The sequence below is a fragment of the Seriola dumerili genome, unplaced genomic scaffold (genome assembly GCF_002260705.1).
Source record: "Seriola dumerili isolate Sdu_G_001 unplaced genomic scaffold, Sdu_1.0 BDQW01000066.1, whole genome shotgun sequence".
NCBI classification, from domain to species: domain Eukaryota; kingdom Metazoa; phylum Chordata; class Actinopteri; order Carangiformes; family Carangidae; genus Seriola; species Seriola dumerili.
In genome coordinates, this window is record NW_019174321.1 from 616,135 (window position 1) to 638,503 (window position 22,369).

General features: G+C 41.9%; 1 protein-coding gene across 1 annotated transcript in view; it reads right to left on the reverse strand.

Annotated features, from left to right (window-relative positions):
* LOC111219334 (poly(rC)-binding protein 4-like) overlaps nt 1-22,369 on the reverse strand; it is a 168,210-nt gene that overhangs the window by 46,959 nt on the left and 98,882 nt on the right. The window contains exons 5-7 of the mRNA XM_022741969.1: nt 15,599-15,715; nt 5,118-5,249; nt 4,237-4,365 (exon numbers count right to left, since the gene is read on the reverse strand). Coding sequence (XP_022597690.1) covers nt 4,237-4,365; nt 5,118-5,249; nt 15,599-15,715 — 378 coding nt within the window. The remainder of the gene's footprint in view (nt 1-4,236; nt 4,366-5,117; nt 5,250-15,598; nt 15,716-22,369) is intronic.

A 22,369-nucleotide genomic window follows, 5' to 3' on the forward strand; every position in this document is an offset into this window, starting at 1 on the left:
TGCTAATATCATTTTGTTTTTACTTTTATGTTGTATGTCTCATCTTTTGTCTTTGGGACCATTTATGTTCTCACTTCAACATGTTGTCGCTAAAACTTTTTTTTATGTCTGCAACACACAAATACATGTCGTCCCATCATGTTTCAATGTTTCACCAACAGTAGACATGAAGAAGAGGATCACATCATCTTCATGGAGAGGTGATCACAGCCCACAAAGGGTTCGCAGCATTATCGGTATTATAAAATTATAATTTGGCATCATATGTTTGCGTAGCCTATATAACCTTGTTTAGAATTATTCGCCTTCACACATAAAACCTACACATGAAAAAGTGGGGCTAATTTCTCCATTTCAAATTTTACCTTTGTCTAATACTTACAAACTGTCAGAAAACTACAACACGTCGTCATAATTTCTATTTTATGGCTGTTGTCTGTTGTAAAAAGGCAAAGTCTGACTCTTTCCCAGGAGGTTAAAGTCAGTGTGGAAGCTTCCTAAATGACTCTCAGCTCCGCCTCTCTGGCGGAAGTGTTTTTCAGTCCTGGTTGAACTTTTTGCGCGATTGCCTCGCAGCGATTCTGGGGCTCTTGATAAGTACGTGCTTAGAACTATTATTATAAATGTGCAGAAATTTCATCCTGGAGGAGCAGAGACAGTAAAATTACACTGATACATCACTTTGCCGACATAATGAGGCAACATATTTTATCTGCTAAATCAGATTTGACCAATCAGTGATGTTTATCTCTAACACGATGGATATGATGCAGGTTGCATGCATATTTATAGAAAGATATAGAACATACAGAACATGTTTTGTTACTATGTGAAAAGTAATGACCTCCAACACCAGAACTTGTGTCAAAAGCAGCTGTAGATGTGTTTATTGTGACTCTATAGATTCATTATCCCGCAATCTAATCATGTGTTTTGCAGCTTTTCCACCCTGCCAACAGAAGGAATTCTGGGAAACAGTTTTCCCCGCGGCCGAATGGCAGAACTCTCTGTATGAATGATAAATTTTAGAAACAGGAGCAGGAATAACAAGAAGAGAAACAGAGAAACCTGATTTTATTGCTTTGGTGCAGGCTGCACTTTTTCTCTCTGGAAGTATTTGGTGAAAAAAAAAAGAAAAGGAGGGACTTGAAAACAAGGACGTCCCGATCCTGTTAGATCCAGAGGAGATCTGTTCACGAAACAGCTGATGGTTCACCATCCGTGTTTAGATTTTCTGGGCTTAAAACTGTCTCCATTGTGTTACAAAGAATTCAGCATTTCTGAAGCTGGAAATCAACAATGCTCTTTTATATTTCTTTCTCCTATTTCTTAAATCTCGTCATATCGCACCTCACACTGACATCTCATGCATCTTCTCCAAAACTAAACCAGAGTCCGATGTGACTGCTACTGTCATCGAGTGTCAGCTGATGTTTCACGTGTCAACGTTCATATTGCAGCGTAAAATTAAAGAGACGTCCAATAAGTAGCGGCATGATTTTATTTTGTTGAACTGTGTCGTAAATAAAAACTGAGCGACTCTTGTTTACAGCGTTTGTCTTGAATTGCTCATGTGGTGGAAATGAGGGAAGTCGTTGCTTTCCGCGCTGTTTGATTACACGCGAGCTCCCCTGACATCACATTCATCACACTGGGAACCCACGTGCTGTTTTGCAGGTTAAACTCGGCGCAGGGCTACGAGTTGGTGCAACTTAAATAAGAGTTCACAGCTGCAAAATCTAACGCAACAAGTTAATTCTGCTGTCGTATCCTGCAACACTCACACGTTTCTGTGTGTGCTACTGTGTGTGTTCAACCGTGTCTCTTAGAAATTACATTTACACAGCACCTAAATCAGTTTCACAGCTGCACTGTGGTAAGAGACCTGCAGAACCTGCATCTTGTTCACTGACGTGTTCTTTCAAGTGAAGGAAGCGCTGCATTCACTGTTTGTTTATTAGGTCCGCCTAAAACTATTACTGCAGTGAATCTTACCTTTCTGTTTTTAAGCTCACCCTTATTGGTGTAAGTGGGTTGGACAACTTCCATTTTATTTCTAATTTCTCATACGCTTTTGTTCCTTTTATCAGTCTCTCCTGATTGAAATGCTACCCACTTAGCAACTATTGCCTTTTTTGTAGAGTTGTGAAGACAATAAACGAAATTATAAAGTGACAAAAAAGTGGGTTAGGTCTTGAACTTCAGTCTTTGTGAGGACCAATCCTGGACCTTAAGAATAAGGACGTTTTGGTTAAGACTTGGTTTTAAGATGATTTGAACTTTAGTTTATATTCGAGGGGTAAGGGTCAGGAGCAGGGACATCACTTATAAAATCTGAACTATAACTAACTTGCATCTATAATATGTGAGTAAATATGAGCCTTCAAAGCCGTGTGAGTCATGTCTGGACACAGGAAGAAGTTGTTCATTTCAATAAATAAATAAACTCTGCTTCCTTTTAAGCCGTGCAAGTTATTCATAAAGGCAGAGTTCCTCCAGTCAGCGGGAGATGCTCCGGTTTTATCAAACAATGTACTGACAGAAAGTTCAATTCAGGAGAAGTCTACGAGCTCACAGTGTATGGATGGCGGGACCTCACAGAAAAATACATCTTTCATTCACTTATTTTGATCCAGGGGGTCAGACTGGATCCTATCCCAGCATGCACCGGGTGGAAGGCAGGGAGACAACAGTCTATCGGAGGGCAGAAGTAGATCAAAAGGCTTCTTACTTAAGATCAAACACAGAGTGTGAATGGAGGGATGGAACTTCACGTCGGCAGAGTAAACTCTTTGATTGCACCAGCACTTGAAAGTGAATGAGTTTAGCTAAGGTCAGCGGTTTTTATTATTTCTTTTCCTTCTCTCACTCCTCCCTCTCTTATCCCAGATTAAGGTGCTCGGAATACCAATGAGCAGCCGGAGACTTTGATTCCACTGTTTCCGCTTCTAATCTCCGAGACGTAGCTCATCTTAATGACTGCTGCCTCTGATTAATTATAATACAATCATGAATTATAGATTTCAGTGTTTCCATTTGGAAGATTATTGGAGAGGTGGACGGCATCTCATAAAAGCACTTCTGTGTGGTGTTAATTGAGAGCAGACAGGTAGATGCAATCACAGAGGTCAGTCAGCTTTCTTTCAGTTTTAAATTAGCATCAGCTGGAATCAGCTTTGTGGCTTGTTTGTCATGAGTGTGATTATAAAAAAATAAAATCCATCAGGCAGGAATGAAGTTTGTGTCAATTTTTCATGGCTGCAACAGGGATATAATATACAATATGACACTTCCTTGATATATAACTGGACTTGTTATCACGAAGTTAGCTTAGAAAAGGATAAAAGCGCTGGTGGCAACTCATGGCGGTGTGAACAGAGGAGACCAGAGTACAGGCGGTTTTTTAAGTTTTTACTGGCTCTGTCAGTGTCAGTCATGTGGCCGGTCCCAGTGGATAAATCCAAGGCTGAATTTCTTTCCCAGTCCGACCATGGAGCCAATACTGGTCTGGCTTTACCGAGATGGAGGGCTCCAGTTTGACTCGGCGTTGCGGTGGGTTCAGTGTTGTGGTTGCCTGCCAGAAGTTTTAACCCACATTTTTTGACACACTTTGTTGTTTTCAACTGGATGAAGGATTTTAGTCATCCGACGTCTGGATCTTAAGTTATCAGAGAAAAAAGCTGAGTAAATGTTAGACAGCTCAGCTTCCAGCTGCTCTGAGCCGTGCTGTGTCTGCTGGAAAACATCGGTGAAACACTGATTTTTTAAACTGCTTTATTCAGTGTTTCTACCGGTTTTAATCCCCTGGTCTGTTTGTTGCCGAGAGGAGGAGACATCTGCAGATAATTCAGCTCCTGGTAAAAACTTCCTGGAAGCTGACGACAATGGCGGTGAGGACAACAGCTCCCATGATCCCACACTGCTTCACAACGTCACCCAACGGCGTCTCTTGTTATTTGTTTTGATTGAGAGACCACTAGCGGCAGAAGTTACACACTGTGTGTTTAACACAGTTATCACAATAGGAGGTAAAATAACAGCAATGTGTAGCCTACAGCTTCATATTCTTTTACTCCCAACTCAACACCACCACATCATGTCCTGCAGTCTTGTGGCCTGAAAAGCATGCTAACACTTAATGTTCAAAACACTGGATAAATTTTAAAGGTTCAGACCCGGTTATATACTGAGGGACAACAAATGTCCTGCCAGGCTGACTCCCTCACAGATACGTACCTCTAAGATGACAGTGCAGATGAGTTTAACACACTGGATGATGGCATCCTGGCTCCCTGATATCGTCACCTCTCTCTCTGTGGAGTTCGGGAGGAGGTCACCTGCCACCTGCACCTGGGCTCCTGTCGTCTGCACACACAAACACATACACACATACACACACACACACACACACAAACAGACAGACAGACGGTAGTGATTCTCTCTACCTGCCTGCAAATATAAGCTGAACAGAAAAGGTCTGACGGGAGTTATGAGCTGTGGTTATGTTTATAATTCAGAAGGTCATGTGTCCGTCTAATGTCAAACATCAATCGATTGAAATCAACAGACACAATGGATGAAGTCCAGACGGCCAGTCAGAGTGAATCACAGTGAGTTCAATGTTGGGAGTTTTATGGTGTTTAGTGAGAATCCTGAATCTTCCTCTCGCCACGTCAAATAAATCAAAGTTTCACGGCATCTAAAATGTATTCACTAAATATTTGTCTCCTTCAGGCCTCAGTCGGTTCATTCATGTTTTGCTACGGAAAGAAGGATATGTACGACTGACCGTCAGATCTGTGACTGAACATTGACTCGGCTGAGCTGCCTTTGTTTTCAAGTTTTCAGGGTCTTATCTCACACTGTGTTCCTGTTCAGTCCTTGTATTTTAAATATGAAAAGCAGAACCGCTGTGAGCTGCTTTTGTCCAGGAACTTTTTTTGATTTATTGCACAAGGTTTCAGTCTGACAAGCCGTCGAAGATATTTGTCATAAAATAACTGAATATGGGAATAATTTCTCCCTGTAAAATAGTGAAAACATACAAGCCTATAATGTAATCATGATCCATTGAATTCATCCCAGTAACTGGTCCCCCTCCACCTCCACCCGCTCACCTCTCTGATTTCCTTGATCTTAGATCCGCCTTTGCCGATGAGAGAGCCGCACTGGCTGGCCGGGATCACCAACCGCAAGGTGACTGGAGGCTTGCTGGTCACTGTGCCGTTGGCCACCAAGGCTGCCAGGTCCTGAGAGAGAGAAACAGATGGATTTACGCCGACAGGTCTTTAAAGTGCTCAAGGTATTTCCCTATGTGTGGCTTCATCCCTCGGTCTGCCCGAGGAAACACAATAAACCCGGTGCCGTGTTTCACCCCCACTGTGTTGTTTGGTTCAATCGGTAACATCTGTCAGTGTGAGCGGGGGGATTAGCCCGGTGAGGTCTGTGCTGCAGGGAAACAAATCACAGTTCATACAAATAGGAATAGAAAATTCTAATGTCGGCTTTGAACCGAATGTAACTGAAGGAAAAATGAATGTGGCACGCTGGATATTGATGCTAAAATGTGTAGACGAAGAAAAGATGATGAGGAATGAATCTTTCACTCTTTCCTAACAATGTCTCAGTCATTTAATTACATCATACATTTAAATACTTTTCACAATTTGTAAATATTTTTGTAGTAATGATGCAGTGTCTACAGAAGCCCTGAGAGGCGAGTGGAATTTTTTTATTTATTGATTAATTTTTAGAATATTTAAAAAATGAAAATGTTTTCAGTTGCCTCTTGGGAGTCATTTTCCATCAGGACCAGGAAGTGTTTACTCTTTCAATACTGATTTTGGCCACGAAAGGCTGAAGTATAAAATATTTTTCTCATTTTGTTTTTTTCCTTTCTTCCCAGAAAAACAAACTCGCTTGTCTTTTAGAACTTGTTTTCACAGATGAAAAAAAAAACAACAAAACTTTGAAAAATGATCCTGACAAAAAAACCCAAAACAAAACAAAAAATAAAAAATAAAATTCCACTTGCCTTTCAGGGCTTCCATAGTGATTTACTGATTTGGTTCCACAAGGTTAAAAGTCAGAAGTTAAGACTAAATCAAACTAAATCTCAGGTGAGCGCCAGTTAAACGATACAATCACTACACACCTTGAAACTGAGGAAAGTGGATTTGTGTTGCTATGGAACAACTTGGACCCAGGTATATTTACTGAGCTATTAATAAAAACAAACACAGCACCCATAGAAAATAAATGTACTATTTTATACCAGTGGCTGCACATAGTTAGTCAACTACAAAGAGAAAAGATCTTTAAATATAAAAAGAATTATAATAAAGTGACAGGGAAAAGAGTTCAGCACAGCGACAGCTTTTATCATTTCCACACAGGATTATAATGCGTAGTCAAACAAAAAGGACAAAGTGCAGGATGAAAATAGACGCAGAGAAAAGTGTGAATGCAATAACTTCATCTTTTGATTCTCCTCCTTAATCTAACTCCTCTGCGTTCGACTGTAGCTCTGTCTGACGTTCCCGACCCTCCCTCTTCAACTCTCCCAGTGGATCCTCGACACTCATCAATCACCATCACTCCGCGTCAGAACTCAGAGTTTTCATGTTGCGTAACTGTGATTTACATGTCTGTCATCTCTGGAGCGGAAGCAGAGCATTGCATTTTTGGAATTTATGGCATAAATAAGTGCACACGCTAAAGACAACACCAATGTTCCAATGTGGTCATTGTTATCGGGACTACGTTCTTACAGTAGTGTATGTAAGTGTATGTAAATTATATGTTTATATGAGTTTCTCATGTTTGATGGTAACACCATGAAAACTTTACGCATTTAACTTTTTTATTGTAGTGCTTTTCCATGCCTGTTTAAATGTCTTTGAATAAAGTGTTATAAAGTTTTTGACCACTAGTAGCAGTGTGGAGCAAAGTTTTGATGAGTGGGTCCTCGTTTTGTTTGTATTTTCCACATGCACGAGGACACACACACACACACACACACACACACACACACACACACACACACACACACACGGTCACCAGCACCTCTACAACACTTTATTCAAAGACATTTAAACAGGAAAATAATGACATTCAAAATCAAAAAGTAACACAAACTAGAATAAAAATTAGATTTAAGGTTGTTGTTAAGATGTTGGCGACAGTTTAAATAATTTTTCAAGTTCACAGAAAGTAAAACGTCATTTTAGGAGAAATTTTCTCTTCTGTACCCTGTGGTGTTTTTTTTCTCTCCAGCAACTGTAATATTTTATGACATTATAATAATGTTATCTAATTCCTACGTTTTACAGAGAGGTAAATATTACTCTAGAAAAAGCCGAAGCAGCATCTCTGACCGACGTGTATTTGGAATAGTATTTATATATTTTTGACACTGTCACTGTGCTGTGAAACCATGCATCTCAAATTGTTGTGTTTTCATGAGATTACATTTTCATTTTCTCCCTGCAGCTTGCTTTTTGTAGTTTATTAAGCAGCTGAATTTTTCATAAACCACAAATGAAAATCCAAAATCACCAAATATGGAGAAACAATGTGCTATTTTCTCCACTTCAGCTCATTGGTAAAACTTTTATTTTTAAATTTTCTGACATCTATTATCACTCTTTGGTTATTAAGTGTTTTTTAAGTGTGAAAATTTAAAATGCGCATAAAGACAAATTGATTCTTCTCTTTTTACACAATAAATAAAAAAGACAATGAATGAGAATGTGCAGATTGTGCAGGTCAAACGACCAAATGCCCCCCCTCCCCCGTAAGGTCGGTGCTCCAGCCAGTGGGAGGTTAGTGTTGATTGAACAGACAACTTCCACACTTGTCTGTCATGCCTTTATTTCCAATGCAGATCACAGACTGTATTTGCCCTGGTCAAACGTCTCTGTCTCCCTCCCTCTGTCACCGACTCCCTCTCCGACCTTGACTCTCTCTTGGTTTCTACAACTGTCTTTTTTCTCTCTCTCTCACACACACACACACACACACACACACACACACACACACACACACACACACACACACACACACACACACACACACACACACACCCCCATTACTCTCTCTCTCTCTCATGGATACGGTTTACAGAACTTGATGAATAGGCAGCATTCATGTCAGAAAATATATGAATATACTTTGAATGGTTTGAACACTGACACTTCAAAGTGAATTTTATGATCTAAATGTCAGTAAAATACTTCACTGAACATTTTGTAATATTGTAAATGGGTCATAATGTGGTTGTATCTGTAGCTGAATGTTTACAAAATTGACCTTTTTCATCATATTATTTTATGGCGATTATAATGATTTTTATAATATTCTAACTGTAAATTTGATTTGATTTAAAATCAATTACAATATTTACATGCACATGAGTCACTGCTATATCTTCCCTGGTTTTAATCTAAAGTATGGAAGATAACCTGGTGACTACTGGAGAATCCCTGTGTGGTGCGAACATGATTCAGGTCATTGATCAGCTGTGCAGAACTGATTCTGACACTTCCAAACATTCGACACCCAGTTCGTTATTTCCGGCAGGAGCTGCAGGAATTCCAGGTAATCTCTAAATTTACAACAATATGTATTTTAATACACATATTAGTTTTCAGATTCCTTTAATGGTAATTTCTATGCATTTACATACAAAAAAAAAACAGTTTAAAATAATAAATAAAGCGCAACAGTCAATGAATAGAATAAATACTAACTGGAATAAATATGGTTGATAGAAAAGGTAATACACAATAAAATGTGTGTAGAAAAAACCCATTAGGTTTAAAAGTCTGTGTTAGTATTAGTATTAGTGGGGATCCCTGGCTCCTGCAGTCCTGAACCCCTATGTACAGTATGTATATGGATGAATGTGTGTGTGCTCGAAGCGCTGTATGTATAGAAGAAAGCGCCGTATGAATGTGTGTGTGAATGGGTGAATGTGGCTCGTCATGTAAAGCGCTTTGAGTGGTCGATTTACCGCTTAATATCTTTTTTTCTTTCCTGATACAACATGCAATGTCATGATTTACAGCTGAACAGCTCTGCATCTGCACAGCACGTAACTACTTCCCTATAGTATTTTCTATAATATCTGCAGAGTGTGAACGTGTTGCAGTCAGACCTGGGAAGGATGCAGACACACTCTTCAACCTGAGCATCAGCAAAATACCAACATTTTCAACTAACAATGGCACCTAAGATTCACTGAAATAAACACAAAACGACATTGTTCACTGCTACTTGAGGTCACATACTGTTATTACTGTAAGAACTCGCTCACAAAGCTGTGCACAGAGTTTTAACACAGCGCAGTCTTAGCTTCTCTGACAGCTGTCATTGCAGGAGCAAACATCTGCTGATAAGCAAAGCGTCTGGATTTGGTCTCGATCATGCTCAAGTGGATCGGTGCGGGACGTCCTTACTTTCATTCTAATGTCAAAGTGTTGTTTATCATTTGCGTTAAACCTACAGACCGTCGACACGAGGAAACGACCTCTGCTCATATAATCTGTCTCCCGGTGTGGATCCTGTCATAATAACCTGGTTACTCATCCATGATTCTTACGCAGCCCATCTGTAGTCACACATGCATCTTCCACCTTTGCAAAGATCCAAAGTGAATGAAAGGATGGAGAATAAAAGGTGAATTAAGTGAAGTCCTGTGGTGCATGTTTTAATCAGTTTTCTGGCTGAAATCCTGCTGCTCCTTCCGTCTGGCCTGCAGAGTCTGCAGCTGACTGACTACACACACACACGCACGCACGCACGCACGCACACACACACACACACACACACACACTTGCCTTCACCTCTCTCTCACCTCAGCCCCTCCTCTCACCCCCATAGTCACCCCTCAGCCTCATCCCTCCATCTCCTAAAACTGCTGTTCTTTACTATCCATTAGTCAGAAAAGACTTCTCTCATTCCCTCACTTAAAAAAAAAAAAGAAGAAAAAATTGCATCCCCTCTTCTCCCCTTCAGCTCTTCATTTCTTCTTTAGTTCATTCCCTAACTCTCTCTTCCTCTCTGTCTCCCCCCTTTTTCTCATTATGTACTATCTCCCCCTTTGGCTGCTTCAATCACCCTTTTCCTGTCTGGTATCGCTCTCTCTTTCACCCCATTCTTTGCTAAATCTCCCTCTCTCCATCCTCCTCTCTTTCTCTTGCTCTCTTTAATTAACTCAGGTAATAAATGGCGGCCTAAATCACCTGGTCTTATTACGATTGGTTCAATCAATTAGGCCGAGCTGGACTTGAGGCTCGGGTGCATCTGTAATGTAAATAGCAGCGCCGGCTTGTCTGCACTGCCAATCAGATGAACATGCTCCGAATAAAATGACCCCCCCCCCCCCCCCCCCCCCTTCTCTTTGGGAACACCCAGAACATATTTATTTATATCATCATGTCATGCAAAAAAAAGAAAATTCACCAAAACGTCTTCCTGTTGTTTTCTTGTGCTCTCGTCACAGTAATTGACAGCCGGCTCTGTCCCACACGTGCACAAACTCTTTCATGATGCTAGGTGCAAAGCTAAGCTGTAGGAATGTTTTGTACAATGACAAAAGTCAGTGGGGGGGGGGGATCTGCTTTTCCTGCTGCTGGTAAAGCTGACGATTCTGTATAGAAGATAAATACAAACCTTCTGCAGGAGGATGATGATGGTGACTTGTTGTTGTGTGTTGTAGGGGAGACCGGGGATTTTTGTAATACTTCCAATCAGGAGCAAGCTACGAATCACCTGATTCACTCTATACCTGCTCGATTTAGTCTTTGTTCCACATGCACATCCACAAGCACAATGTGGCAGAAGCAGCCAATTTTAGAGGGAAAAACATTGATAATATTGTCTGCTTTGTAGTTAAATCCTTCAAACTGAAATCATGTTTATTGAGTGTCTGTGCAGATATCTTAAATGCAAGGTGTCAGTGCTAATGTTTTAGCTGTTAGCTGTAAGGTAAGCTACTTTATTGGCTACAAGAGTCTGGGATAGTTGCAGCAGTGGAGTGGTAATTGGGAGGATCGGGAGTATTCCCGGTGTGCCGTTAGCGTTTCAGGGCTAACAATATAATGTTATTTACAAGTAGGCTACATAGCTGCACAGAAATGTTCCAGTATAACAGATGTATTCTGAGCATCTAGTAAAGACCCAGCAGGTGAAATGCTAAGCAGGGGCATTGTAGCTAGGTGCTAGCTCAGGTGATATTACTGTAAATTTGGCCAGTATAGCTAGCTGGTAGTTTTTGGGCAGCCATATGCTTGTATTAGCCAGTTGTTTTGCTTTGTGTGTTATTAACAGCTAGCTAATGCAAATGATTCAAATATAAAACATTTTTATACGTTTATGTTTTGTTCCAGTTTTTCTTTTGCAGCCCAGTGATGCTGATGAGACAGGGCCAGGAGGAGGTAGCAAAGAAAACACAGTTTTCTTCTTCACAGTACAGCTGTGCACACTGGCACTGTACAATCTTGTAAGTGCAAAAGAATGGATGCAGTTTGTAGAGGGAAGGTGCAATATTGCAGAATTAAATTGCAGAAAATTACAGGACAAATTTCATAACTGCACAGACGGAAATGTCAAAAATATTACAATCTTCCCCAGTCTCCCCTTCTACATCGGCTGATGCACAGTATGAAACAGTTAGTATTTGTGTCTTTGGGTGTGAAAGATATTTTGGGGATTATTTTTGAACAGTGCTGGCTGCTGAAGTCCCCGGTGTGTTTCCTCGGATGAATAAAGCTGTGTTTTCCACATTTATTTCTCTAAACTAAACTGCAGTGTAGAGAAGCACATCCATAAACAAGATGTGAAATGACTGCAAGTTCTGATGATTCGCTCGTTTTCTATCTCAGTTTTACTCTCTCTGTCCTCCATCTTTCCATCTGGCTCTCATTACAAATTTTCTTTAATCCTCCACTCTGCTCCTCTTTCAAATGCTCTCTTAATTTATCCCTGCGTATATCACTCGTCTAGTTTCTCTTTTTAGTATCTCCTACTCCGTTTGCTTTTATCTTGTCTTTTTTTTTTTTTAACCTCCTTTCCTTAATGGCGTCTCTGGTTTGACAGTATTTCGCCTCATTTATGTAGATAGATACTTCATCAGCCATTCTGCTTTCACGTTCCTTTAATTTGTCCTATCATTTTTTTTTCCAGCATTTTCTTAGATGTCCTCTCTCTTTGTCATTACAGCCGCCCTCTGACTCATTTTTTTTTACTCTAAAATAAATAAAGGAAAAATGTTGATTTTCTCAAACTAACTGTCACATCTCATTGAAGGCTCTTTGTGTAACCTTCAGAAAAACCATTAAGTGAACTGCAGTCAGCATCCTGATGCTCGCGAGTCCATCCTGGGCATCGGCCAAAGGAATGATGTAACAGTCAGTCAGTCAGTGGTTCTTGGATAGAGCCAATTTAAAGATTACCAGGAGAAGAAGGAACAGTCTATCTCTTCATTGCCACCAGACTGTGAAGAGTTTTTAAATGGGATTAATGAGTGTGAGTTCAGATGAGAGACTGGTGATGACGTAACAGTGAGTGGATGCGGGAACGTCTACTAATGCTGGCGTGATGCCCCTGGAACATACATGCAGCACACTCTCATATGCACCCTGAATGACAGGCACACAGAGAGAGCCAGTAAAGAGACTGAGAGGGATGGTAAAAACTTTATGGATGTTTTGACAGGGCAAAAGCCCACTGGGAGGGGGGTTGCGATGGCCGGTCCGACTACATGAGACTGAATGTGATTGACCGACATCATGGTGATAGATTAGGTAACTGAAGATACACTTTTATTATAGTTTGACTATAAATGATATTTTAAATTATATTTGACTCTCCAGCTCTGACACAGCGCTCAAACAACATGTGGAATTAGGTCTTGCTATGTAAGACTATAGTTTGACTAACATTATGTGTTTTTGAAATAGGATTTATAAAGTGTAAATGTTAATTCGTTATCAGCTGATGTTGACCCATGTTTCCCCTAATGTGGAGTTTTTGTCGGAGTCTGTGTTGAGCTGGGAACCGGTTGCTTGTTGATGTTAGCAGACTCCATTTAAGCTAACGTTAGCTAATGTTGCACACTGTTAGCGCTGTAGGGGAGTGGAAGAGAGGGATTGAGGCAAGGCACTCAGGAGCGAGCGTGAATATCACATGCTTTGGATTTTCATGGAAAGTCAGGGAAGGTCTCATTTTTTAAGTTACATTACAACCTGTTCACACACTGACAATAAAAAAAGTGATTAATACATATAAATCGCTTCCCATTCTCACATAAAGCAACTTTAAAACCTGAATATATTCAGTCTAACAGAGAAAAGAAGCAAATCCTCAGAAATGAGAATTTGGAACCGGAAAATATTTTAGCATTTTTGCTTGAAAAATTACACAACTTATTAGTCCACTTATGTAGACTAATCGTTTCAGCTCTATAATGTGTTTACACCTGAGTGAGAGCAGTTTTCCCTGACACCACTGATGTGTCTGAATTCTACAAATGCCAATTAACTCTTGCACCTCTTGGATCAGACATTAGGAGTATGACATAGATGAGTGGACAGCTGTGGCCTGTGTATTTACTTGCTGCTTCATCTGGGGGAGGTCAGGAATTAGAGTCAAGCACAGAGCAGAAGCCCTGCAGCGAGGACAGACACTTGAGCCTCTGTAGGTCTTATGATTGATGCTGCACACACTCTCTCTGATTACACTCTTTATTTAATTCCCTGATCACACTTTTCCCACCTCTTTTTATAATCTCTCTCTTTCAATCTCATTAACTTTTTATAGCACCTACTCTCTGCTGTATCTCTTTCTCATTCTCTCGACTCTTTCTTTAAACCCCTCTTCTCTTGCTCTCTTCATCTTCTTCCCTCCATTTCTCACAGTTTCCCCATTTCATATATATATACGTATATATATATATATATATATATATATATATATATGTATATATATATGTATATATATGTATATATTTTTTAATCCTTTCAGCAACCACCATCCACCACTCTCCAAATCTCTGCTCTCCACTCTTTACATCTATCCACTCCTCCCCTCTTCTCATTTCATATCCATCTTGTTTTCTTCCATTAGGATCACCAAAATGTAAAAACCAGCTCCCTGGATTTAATTTCTCAGCATGTGACATGTTCTTAAACGACAACAAGACACTCCAATTCTCCACAGCCAAAACCACTTTGGCATAATTTGGCCCACATAGAGCTAAACTAATTCTCTGTAAGTAAATCATCAAATTTCATTGATTTCCAATCTCGCTTTTAGGCGTCAATGCAGTCCACCCCCCCCCAAGTCATTCCCCTCAAGAAACTTTAAAGGTGCACACTGCCACGATATATATATATATATACTGTATACATGCACACACTCTGTGTTTTCTGTGGCTGCAAATTGAGCCTGGCATATTGAATTTAAAATACACTTCTGTTGGCTTGAACAATGTTTGGATGCACAGCATGCGCCTGTGATAAATAACCCACAAGCAGGGTTTGTTAGATTTCACTTTGTATCAACATCGACCAGAAATTCTTTTTCTATTCATTTTTATCCACGTCTCTGAAAACAGATCTATACACACTTCACTTGTAGGTGCACAACCCTGTCTCCTATAAAATACGTACAGAGCACAGGACACTCTCTCCAAGAGGTGTGATTTGCACCTGTCTATTTATTTACATGGAAAACCGCCTTCATACCTTACATCCATGATAGTTCAGTCAACTGGACCACATCACACCAGGACTTTGTATCTCTTTTAATTGATTCTTGTCATTACATTATTTAACTGTTATTTTTTTATCTACTTGTGTTATTTCTTTGTATTTTACTGCACAGCAACTCCAATAGTTTTAAATGTGCTTTAAATATAAATTTATAAATAAGCTGATTTGAGTTCTACACTAAACGATATCAAACTGTTTGTTAAACACAAACTGAATATCTTATTGGGCAATAAAGATGACATTCGCTTGATAACATATATTGACATGAATTTTGCTTCTACATTGATTAAATATTATAAAAATATATTTTTACATTCTGTAACAACCTGCCTGTGAGGGGTCGATAGGAAAACGATGCAGCCTGCAATCCGCTGATTGATATAAGCCTCACTGTTTACTCTGTGCTAATGCTAACGCTACATTTTCTACTGCAGCTGCTTGCAACCACAGGAAACACGATGGATTTGTCAGTGAGGTTCGTTTCATCGATCGTTCGTCCACGAAAGAAGAGAAAAGTCATTTTGGTCCTTTTTTTTTTTTGTGTTTAAAATGTGTCAGAGAGTAATGGAAGAGTGAGGGGCAGCCAGAGATGTACAGATAGAGAGCAAAGTGCTTGTGTCAAATTCCTCTGAGACACACTCAGTTGTAGGTGTGTGTGTGTGTGTGTGTGTATGTGTGTGTGAGGTCAGACAATCCCATTAGACATATAATAAATGGTTCCCTGCCAGAGAGCAGCCATGTTGTGGAGAAGTAAAGGTTACACACTTCACTCAGGGCGGCCCGGGCACACCACTGGGAGCTCAGAGGTGTGTGTGTGTGTTTACCTCCTCCAGTTTGAATGTGATCATAGTGAAGGCTCTGAACACGCAGTCCGTCGGCCCTGTGATGGTGATGATCCTCTCCGGACAGGAGCCCTCTGAGATGTTGATCCTCGCGCTGCTCTGTGGGTCCAGACAGAGATGGAGGGACGGAGGGAGGAGAGGGATTGTGGGAAAATTATTTTTTTGGGGGGTGGGGTGGAGGCAGGAGGGAGGGAAAGGAAAAGGGGTGGGGGGGGGTAAGGAAAGGGAGAAAGGGCATGAGGGGATAATGCAAAGGAATGAGGAAAAACATCAGGAAGTAAGGGAGGCAAGTGGGGAGCAGAGTGGAGGTGAGTCATGATGGGGAGAGGGGGAGGTTGAAGGGGGAGGGGATATGGAAGTTAATGGAGAGAGGAAGCGGAGGGGAGGAATAGAGGAGAGAGAAAACACATTAGTGGGGGGGAGGGATATGTGGGCCAAGACAGAGAAGAGGAGGAGAACAATTTTCACCACACTGCTCCCCGCTCCCTAAAGGTGATTCACCTGTGATGCAGGAGGAGAGAGGGATTACAAGGAGGCTGGAAGAGGGAGGAGAGAGGAAGGGAGGGAGGCAAGGCAGATTGAGAGAAGCAGCAATGCCAGCACACACACACTTCTTCAGGGATATGGGCTGCGGCCGGGTACGACGGGGTGGGGGCAGAGGAGGAAATGAAAAGGCGATGAGAATATTGGGGAGATTATAGGAAGAAAAAGATTAAGATGATTTTGAGGAGGAGGAGGATGGAGGAAGATGTGATTCAAGACCAGGGAAATGGAGGAGAGGAGAGGAAAGAGTGTGGGTAGAGAGTTATTAAAAGGAAGGAGGAAGGAAGGAAGGAAGGAAGGAAGGAAGGAAGGAAGGAAGGAAGAGGAGGACAGGAAAGTGAGGGAAAGGGACGAGAGGAGACACAAGGTGGTGCAAATATTTGAGGAGAAATAAGAGGAGAAGGTGAAGATATAGAGAAGGTGCAGTAATAACCATACGAGGATGGAAGGAGAGGATGGGTGTCAGGAGAAAATTGAAGTGTGAGTTAGAGGGAGTGCAGATAAACAGAGACGATAAGAATCACAGCCTGGTGTTGGCTTTTGTGGGAGAAAGGAGGCTTTGACTCGTCCTTATTTTCTTATTTATGAAACTTTAACTCTGGTTTCAACTGATCCTGCATCAGAGTCCACAGAGAGCCGCTCACACAAACCGCTTGTCCTACGGTACACACACACACACACAGTCGACTGGATTTACTTCATCACTCGAATGTGTGTGTGTGTGTGTGTGTGTGTGTGTTTTCAGAAAAATATGTCTCCAAACAACCTGGACATGTTTTGTAAGAGTAAACAACAGTCAACAGTTTAAAACCAGCGAGACGACTGTGATTATTTACATCTGGACTGAACACAGAAACAAAAGCATGAACATTCACACTGGGCTCAAAGAAAGAAAGAAAGAAAGAAAGAAACATTGATTTTTTTCTCAGCTTAAAATACACTTGTTAACCTCAAATCATTTATCCCTCTCTCTGAGTTTTGTGGATGGTGAGCTCAGTGCTGTGTGTGTGTGTGTGTGTGTGTGTGTGTGTATCACTGTCTTGTGGCCATCAGCTTTGTCTGTTTCACTTACAGCTGACAGCTAGACGGACGGACGGACGGACGGACGGACGGACGGACAGACAGACAGACAGACAGACAGACAGACAGACAGACAGACAGACAGACAGACAGACAGATAGATAGATAGATAGATAGACTTTGCAGGTATCTGGTCATAAACCAAGGACACCATTACTTGTGTTTACTGCTATTTCGCGCTAAACTAAGACGGTGCACATGGTGAACACATGACACCTGCTGAACATCATGTTAGCATTGTTTATTGTGAGCATGTTAGCATCCAGCCTCACAGAGTGTAGACCAGTCAGTCTCATTAAAAATCTGTCTCTCTGTCACCAGTCCCCACACTTTATGGACGTGCAGTAATAACTCAGTGGAGCACACCTCCGACATTAATTTGGATTATCTGTTAAATTGTGTGTGTGTGTGTGTGCGTGTGTGTGTGCGTGCGTGTGTGTGTGTGCAATCCAAGGCTTTTTAAACCTGTTATCTGTGCAGTGTGTGTGTATTGATAAACACACAGAAAAATTCATATTTTATGTGTCTATTCGTGCGCTGTCTGAGTTTTGTTTTCTCCAAACAACACACCTGGGTAGGTGTTTGCCACTGCTACTGTGCAACAGTGTGTGAGTGTGTATTTCATTCTTGTGTGTGTGTGTGTGTGTGTGTGTATGTTTATTAGTGAGGCTTGCCTTGGTGCAATTCCCCTGTCAGCCTCTATAGACTGCAGTCTTCTCTCATTGTTGAGAAAATAGAACAAATATGCAAGTGTGTGTGTGTGTGTGTGTGTGTGTGTGTGTGTGTGTGTGTGTGTGTGTGTGTGTGTGTGTGTGTGTGTGTGTGTGTGTGTATAGCAATTGGTAATAAAGCAATGATGGAATAATTCTCCACTGCTCTTTCACCATTTATTATCTCAATAAAAATGCATTAGCTGGCGTCTCCCTCTGCTCCTCAGTTTGTTTGTTTGTTTCTATCCATCCATCCATCGTTATATTCTTCCTCCATTCTGCCCCTCCTTCTTCAAGATCATCCCGCTCATTATCCATCCCTCCACCATTACCTCCTCCTTTCCTCACTCCTCGGTTCATTCATCCACCTCTCCTTCCCTCCCTTTTATCCTTTAATCTCATCAGCCTCATCATCATTAATTTATCAATACGTCCTCCTCCTGCTCCCCGTCCGTCTGACGGTCTTGCAATCACTCCATCCATCACTTCTCATATACATCTCCCCTTCTTCTGATCCTCTTACTTAACCCCCTGTCCCATCGGTTACCCTCTGCAACACTCCCTTCTCTCCTCACTCCTCCCTCGATCCTATCCTTCATCGCTCTGTTTCCTCGCTTCCTTTGCTACCTTTCTCCATTAAATCCCTCCTTACACCTGTTTTCTTCTTCTCCTTGTGCTGCCTTATCAAAATGGGAGAGTAGGTGAGTTACTTTTTTTAGTTTCTTTATGAAAGAACAGAGATTTTCATGTTCGGGTTTGCCCTGTCTGAGACTTTTGGGCCCTTACTGCAACTCTGCTCTTCCTGAATTAGCTAATTAGCTGGCAGGCTAACAGCAACGCATGCACAACAGTCAATAAATAGCAAACGTTGCCTAAATTTAGCTTTTAGAACAAAGTTTAAATAGATAAAGTTGGTTTAGATTCTCCGGTAGCATTGCACTGAGCCATTGTGGTGAAGGTGGAGCTGATCCTGGAAGGTAAAGCTCTTGATTTACCAGTTGATCTTTGTTCCAATCCTCACCTGCGGTCATGAGCTCTGGGTAGTGGCTGACAGAATGAAATCATGGGTACAGGTGACTGAGGTGAGTCCCCCCCCCCCCAAAGGGGTGTCTGGGCTCAGCCTTAGAGATAGGGCGAGGAGCTCTGCGCTCTGCCGCTGCTCCTTCACGTCGAAAGGAAGCAGGTGTGGCGGATCGGTCATCTGATTAAGATGCCTCCTGGGCACCTCCCAATGGAGGTCTCATCCAAAGTGGTAGGAGACCCCTGGGGGGGGGGGGGCTAGAACACACTGGAGAGATTATATATCTCATCTGGACAGGGAACGCCTCGGGATCCCCCAGGAGGAGGTGGAAAGCGTCGCTGGGGTGAGGTGACGTCCGGACTACCTCGCTTGACCTGCTGCCATCGCGATCCAAACCCCAGAGTTAGATGGTTGAAAACAACAACAGTATTCATGCAAATCATTTGGTTGCCATGATAACACGCGTGTGTGTTAGCACATGAGTGCGAGGATTTTAGCTGCTTGTGTTTGGTGGATTTGGGTCGAGAGCGAGGACGACGTTAAGGAAGTTAAAGAAAGACTCTCTGTAGTCGTCGTCTTCTCCTCAGTGACAAACATCTACAAAACAATTACACTGCAAACCCTCTGCTGACCGCGCTCAACTGCACTCCGACTCCAACTCCAACTCACCGCGGCCCTGGATCTCAAAGTAAATGAAACGGTGTAAACACAGTTACTGCGAGGAATACAGCTGAGGCCTGATACTGATCATATACAACACATTGTTTAGAGTTGGAGCGTTGAAACCCGACTCTTTTATACTAACAACAGGGCTCATGTTAACCCCTTGTGTCGACTACAAATCCAGCTCACCGTCATCGTCATATCGTAATACTGCTGTACGACACACTTTTCTTTTGTTCCCTTAACCTGTTTGTTATTATATAGTAAGTTATTATTTAACGAAAATGTCGCGTCTGATCCCTGAGTTTCCTGTCGGTCTGTGTGATGTCATGTTTTCTTCCTCTTCGGTGTGAACGCAAACCAGACCGGAAATTAATAAGCATCAATCTATCTTATCTTCACCTCGGACCAGCTAAAGCTAAAGCTAAAGCTAAAGCTAAAGCTGTGAGTGTTTTCATGACGATGAGACTTCGGATCACATCGAGGCGTCTTCTGGACAGATTCTTTTGGGCATTCACTAAACTCCAAGTCTTTCCTGCCTCTTTCTCCCTCTCTTTCCCCCTCCTCTCTATCTCCTTCCTGCTCTCCCCTCCCGCCTTCTTTCCTCCCCATCCCACTTTAATGAGTGAGACATGCGGCAGTGCGTTGTCTTGCTGTTGCAGCATGGGGCGGCTGTCTTCATTACTCTTCATTTGGAGTGGAGGAAGGATGGACAGCCATGTCATTCAACTGGATTACTCTGCTCTGTTCTGCTTTATTAGGGAGTCATGCTGCCAGGGAGTCTGTGTGTGTGTGTGTGTGTGTGTGTGTGTGTGAGAGAGAGAGAGAGAGAGTGAGAGAGTGAGTGAGAGACCATGTGTGTGTTCATAAGTGGGCTTGCATGCATTTGTGTTTGTGTGTGTACAGCTATTATGAAGAGCTACAACCTGACACCAATGTTTTTATTGACTTGATGAAAAGCGACCTCTTGCATGCTGCAACCTCTCCTTGTGTGCAAGTATGTGTGTGTGTGTGTGTGTGTGTGTGTGGTGATTCTGTGCCTCTTCAAAACCCTGGCACCATATGAAAATGTAGCCTTGAAACTCCAGATTTCATACAGTAAACAGTTCATTAAAGAAAGCGAACGATGGTGTGTGTGTGTGTGTGTGTGTGTGTGTGTGCACATGTGTGAGTGAGGCAAGCGGGTTGGGGGGGAGTAAAGAAGAATAATGAGAGGAAGACATAGCTTATAAATCCAGTAAACTGTATATCCGGTGTTGTGGTTTTGTCCTTGAGAGGCAAATAGCCATTTAAATATTCATGTTTCCTGCTCCGTGAGTTACGCTGTCAGACAGAAATGCTCGGTCTAAAAACAATGTGTTGTCTTTTCCTCATCATCCGTCTCCCTCTCGTTCATCTCTCTGCCTCCTCTGTTTGCTCCGTCTCCCCACAGAGGTGAACGTTGAGCTTTTGATTTTTAATTAGATGTTTATTTTATGAGGCTTTTCATTTCAGTTCGGTTTTAGTTCGTCTCTGACTTGGATCTGGTGTTTGTTATATTGACTGTAGTCTCCCTTTCAACCGCAGTGGTTTTATTTTGAAGTGGTGCATATTTCGTGTAATAAAGACCAAAATCCAGGGCAGTGTTTGTAGCGGGCGCTGCGATAGAGGAAGTCTAAAACATTCACATTGATTACTCTCTTTGAAAGAGTTGTTAAGCTACAGATTTCCCAGCTTCTTAAGGGTGACACCGGCGATCAATCAGATTAATTAATTAATTAATTAGACCATGGAGAATAAGATACATTGTTACCTTTTAGTTCTGGTCCATTTCACGTTCACACTGACTCATTATAAACAAAACAAGAGCTGTTAGCATGACAGCACTACATTAACATCGCTACATGGACTCATGCGGGGAAATCAAATCCTGGTGCCTGACAGCAGGATGAAAAGCCGTAACATCACAGGAGGGTAGTTACTGAGTGGTAGCTACGTTTTAGTAAAAGGCATAACAACACAAACACAACACGCGCTCTGAAGTCTGACGTCTCTGTGATGTTTCTATTAATATCTCTGCGATAATACAGCCAGAGGCGCAGCTTCTGAACAGGCAACTGCTTGGGGCCCCAGGATATTACGCCCCCCCCCCGAGGGCTGACAAACCCTGCTCCCCAGCAATGACTCTAAATGCAGCTCCCTCCCCTTTAAACAACTAATGGACAATTTGCAATGACATTTCGGTAGGAAACCTCCCTAAAGGGACCCCCATTTAGTATAAACACAATGGGGATCAGTGATTGGTCGGTAGGTGTGCCCATTCACAGCTCATTCACGTCTTTGTCTGGCTGATGATTGGTCGACTGAACGTGCTGCTGCTCTGTCCCGCCCACTGAACACCGGTGGTCCAGTGAGCCACACCAGAGCATTTGGAATAAATCCTGCAATGTTTGGATGGTGGGGTCCAGGTGGGCGGGGCTTGGTGACTGCTTTGTTGTGACATCACAAAGTTCCAGAAGTCCTGACGGCTGGTTTTAAGGCTCAGTTTCTGAATACAGGCTGTGTGCATTTCTCTGTGGACTGAGGCTTTGATACTTTCACAGTATTAATATAGAAGCTAGACCTGATCTATAATCACACTACACATGGACACAGACCTTTATACATCATTGGACCTTTAAAGAGGTCGTAGTTTAGCTTTTGAATTTATGCAAAAAACTTACCATCATAAAACGTTTGTTTTTGTTGGGTTCGACT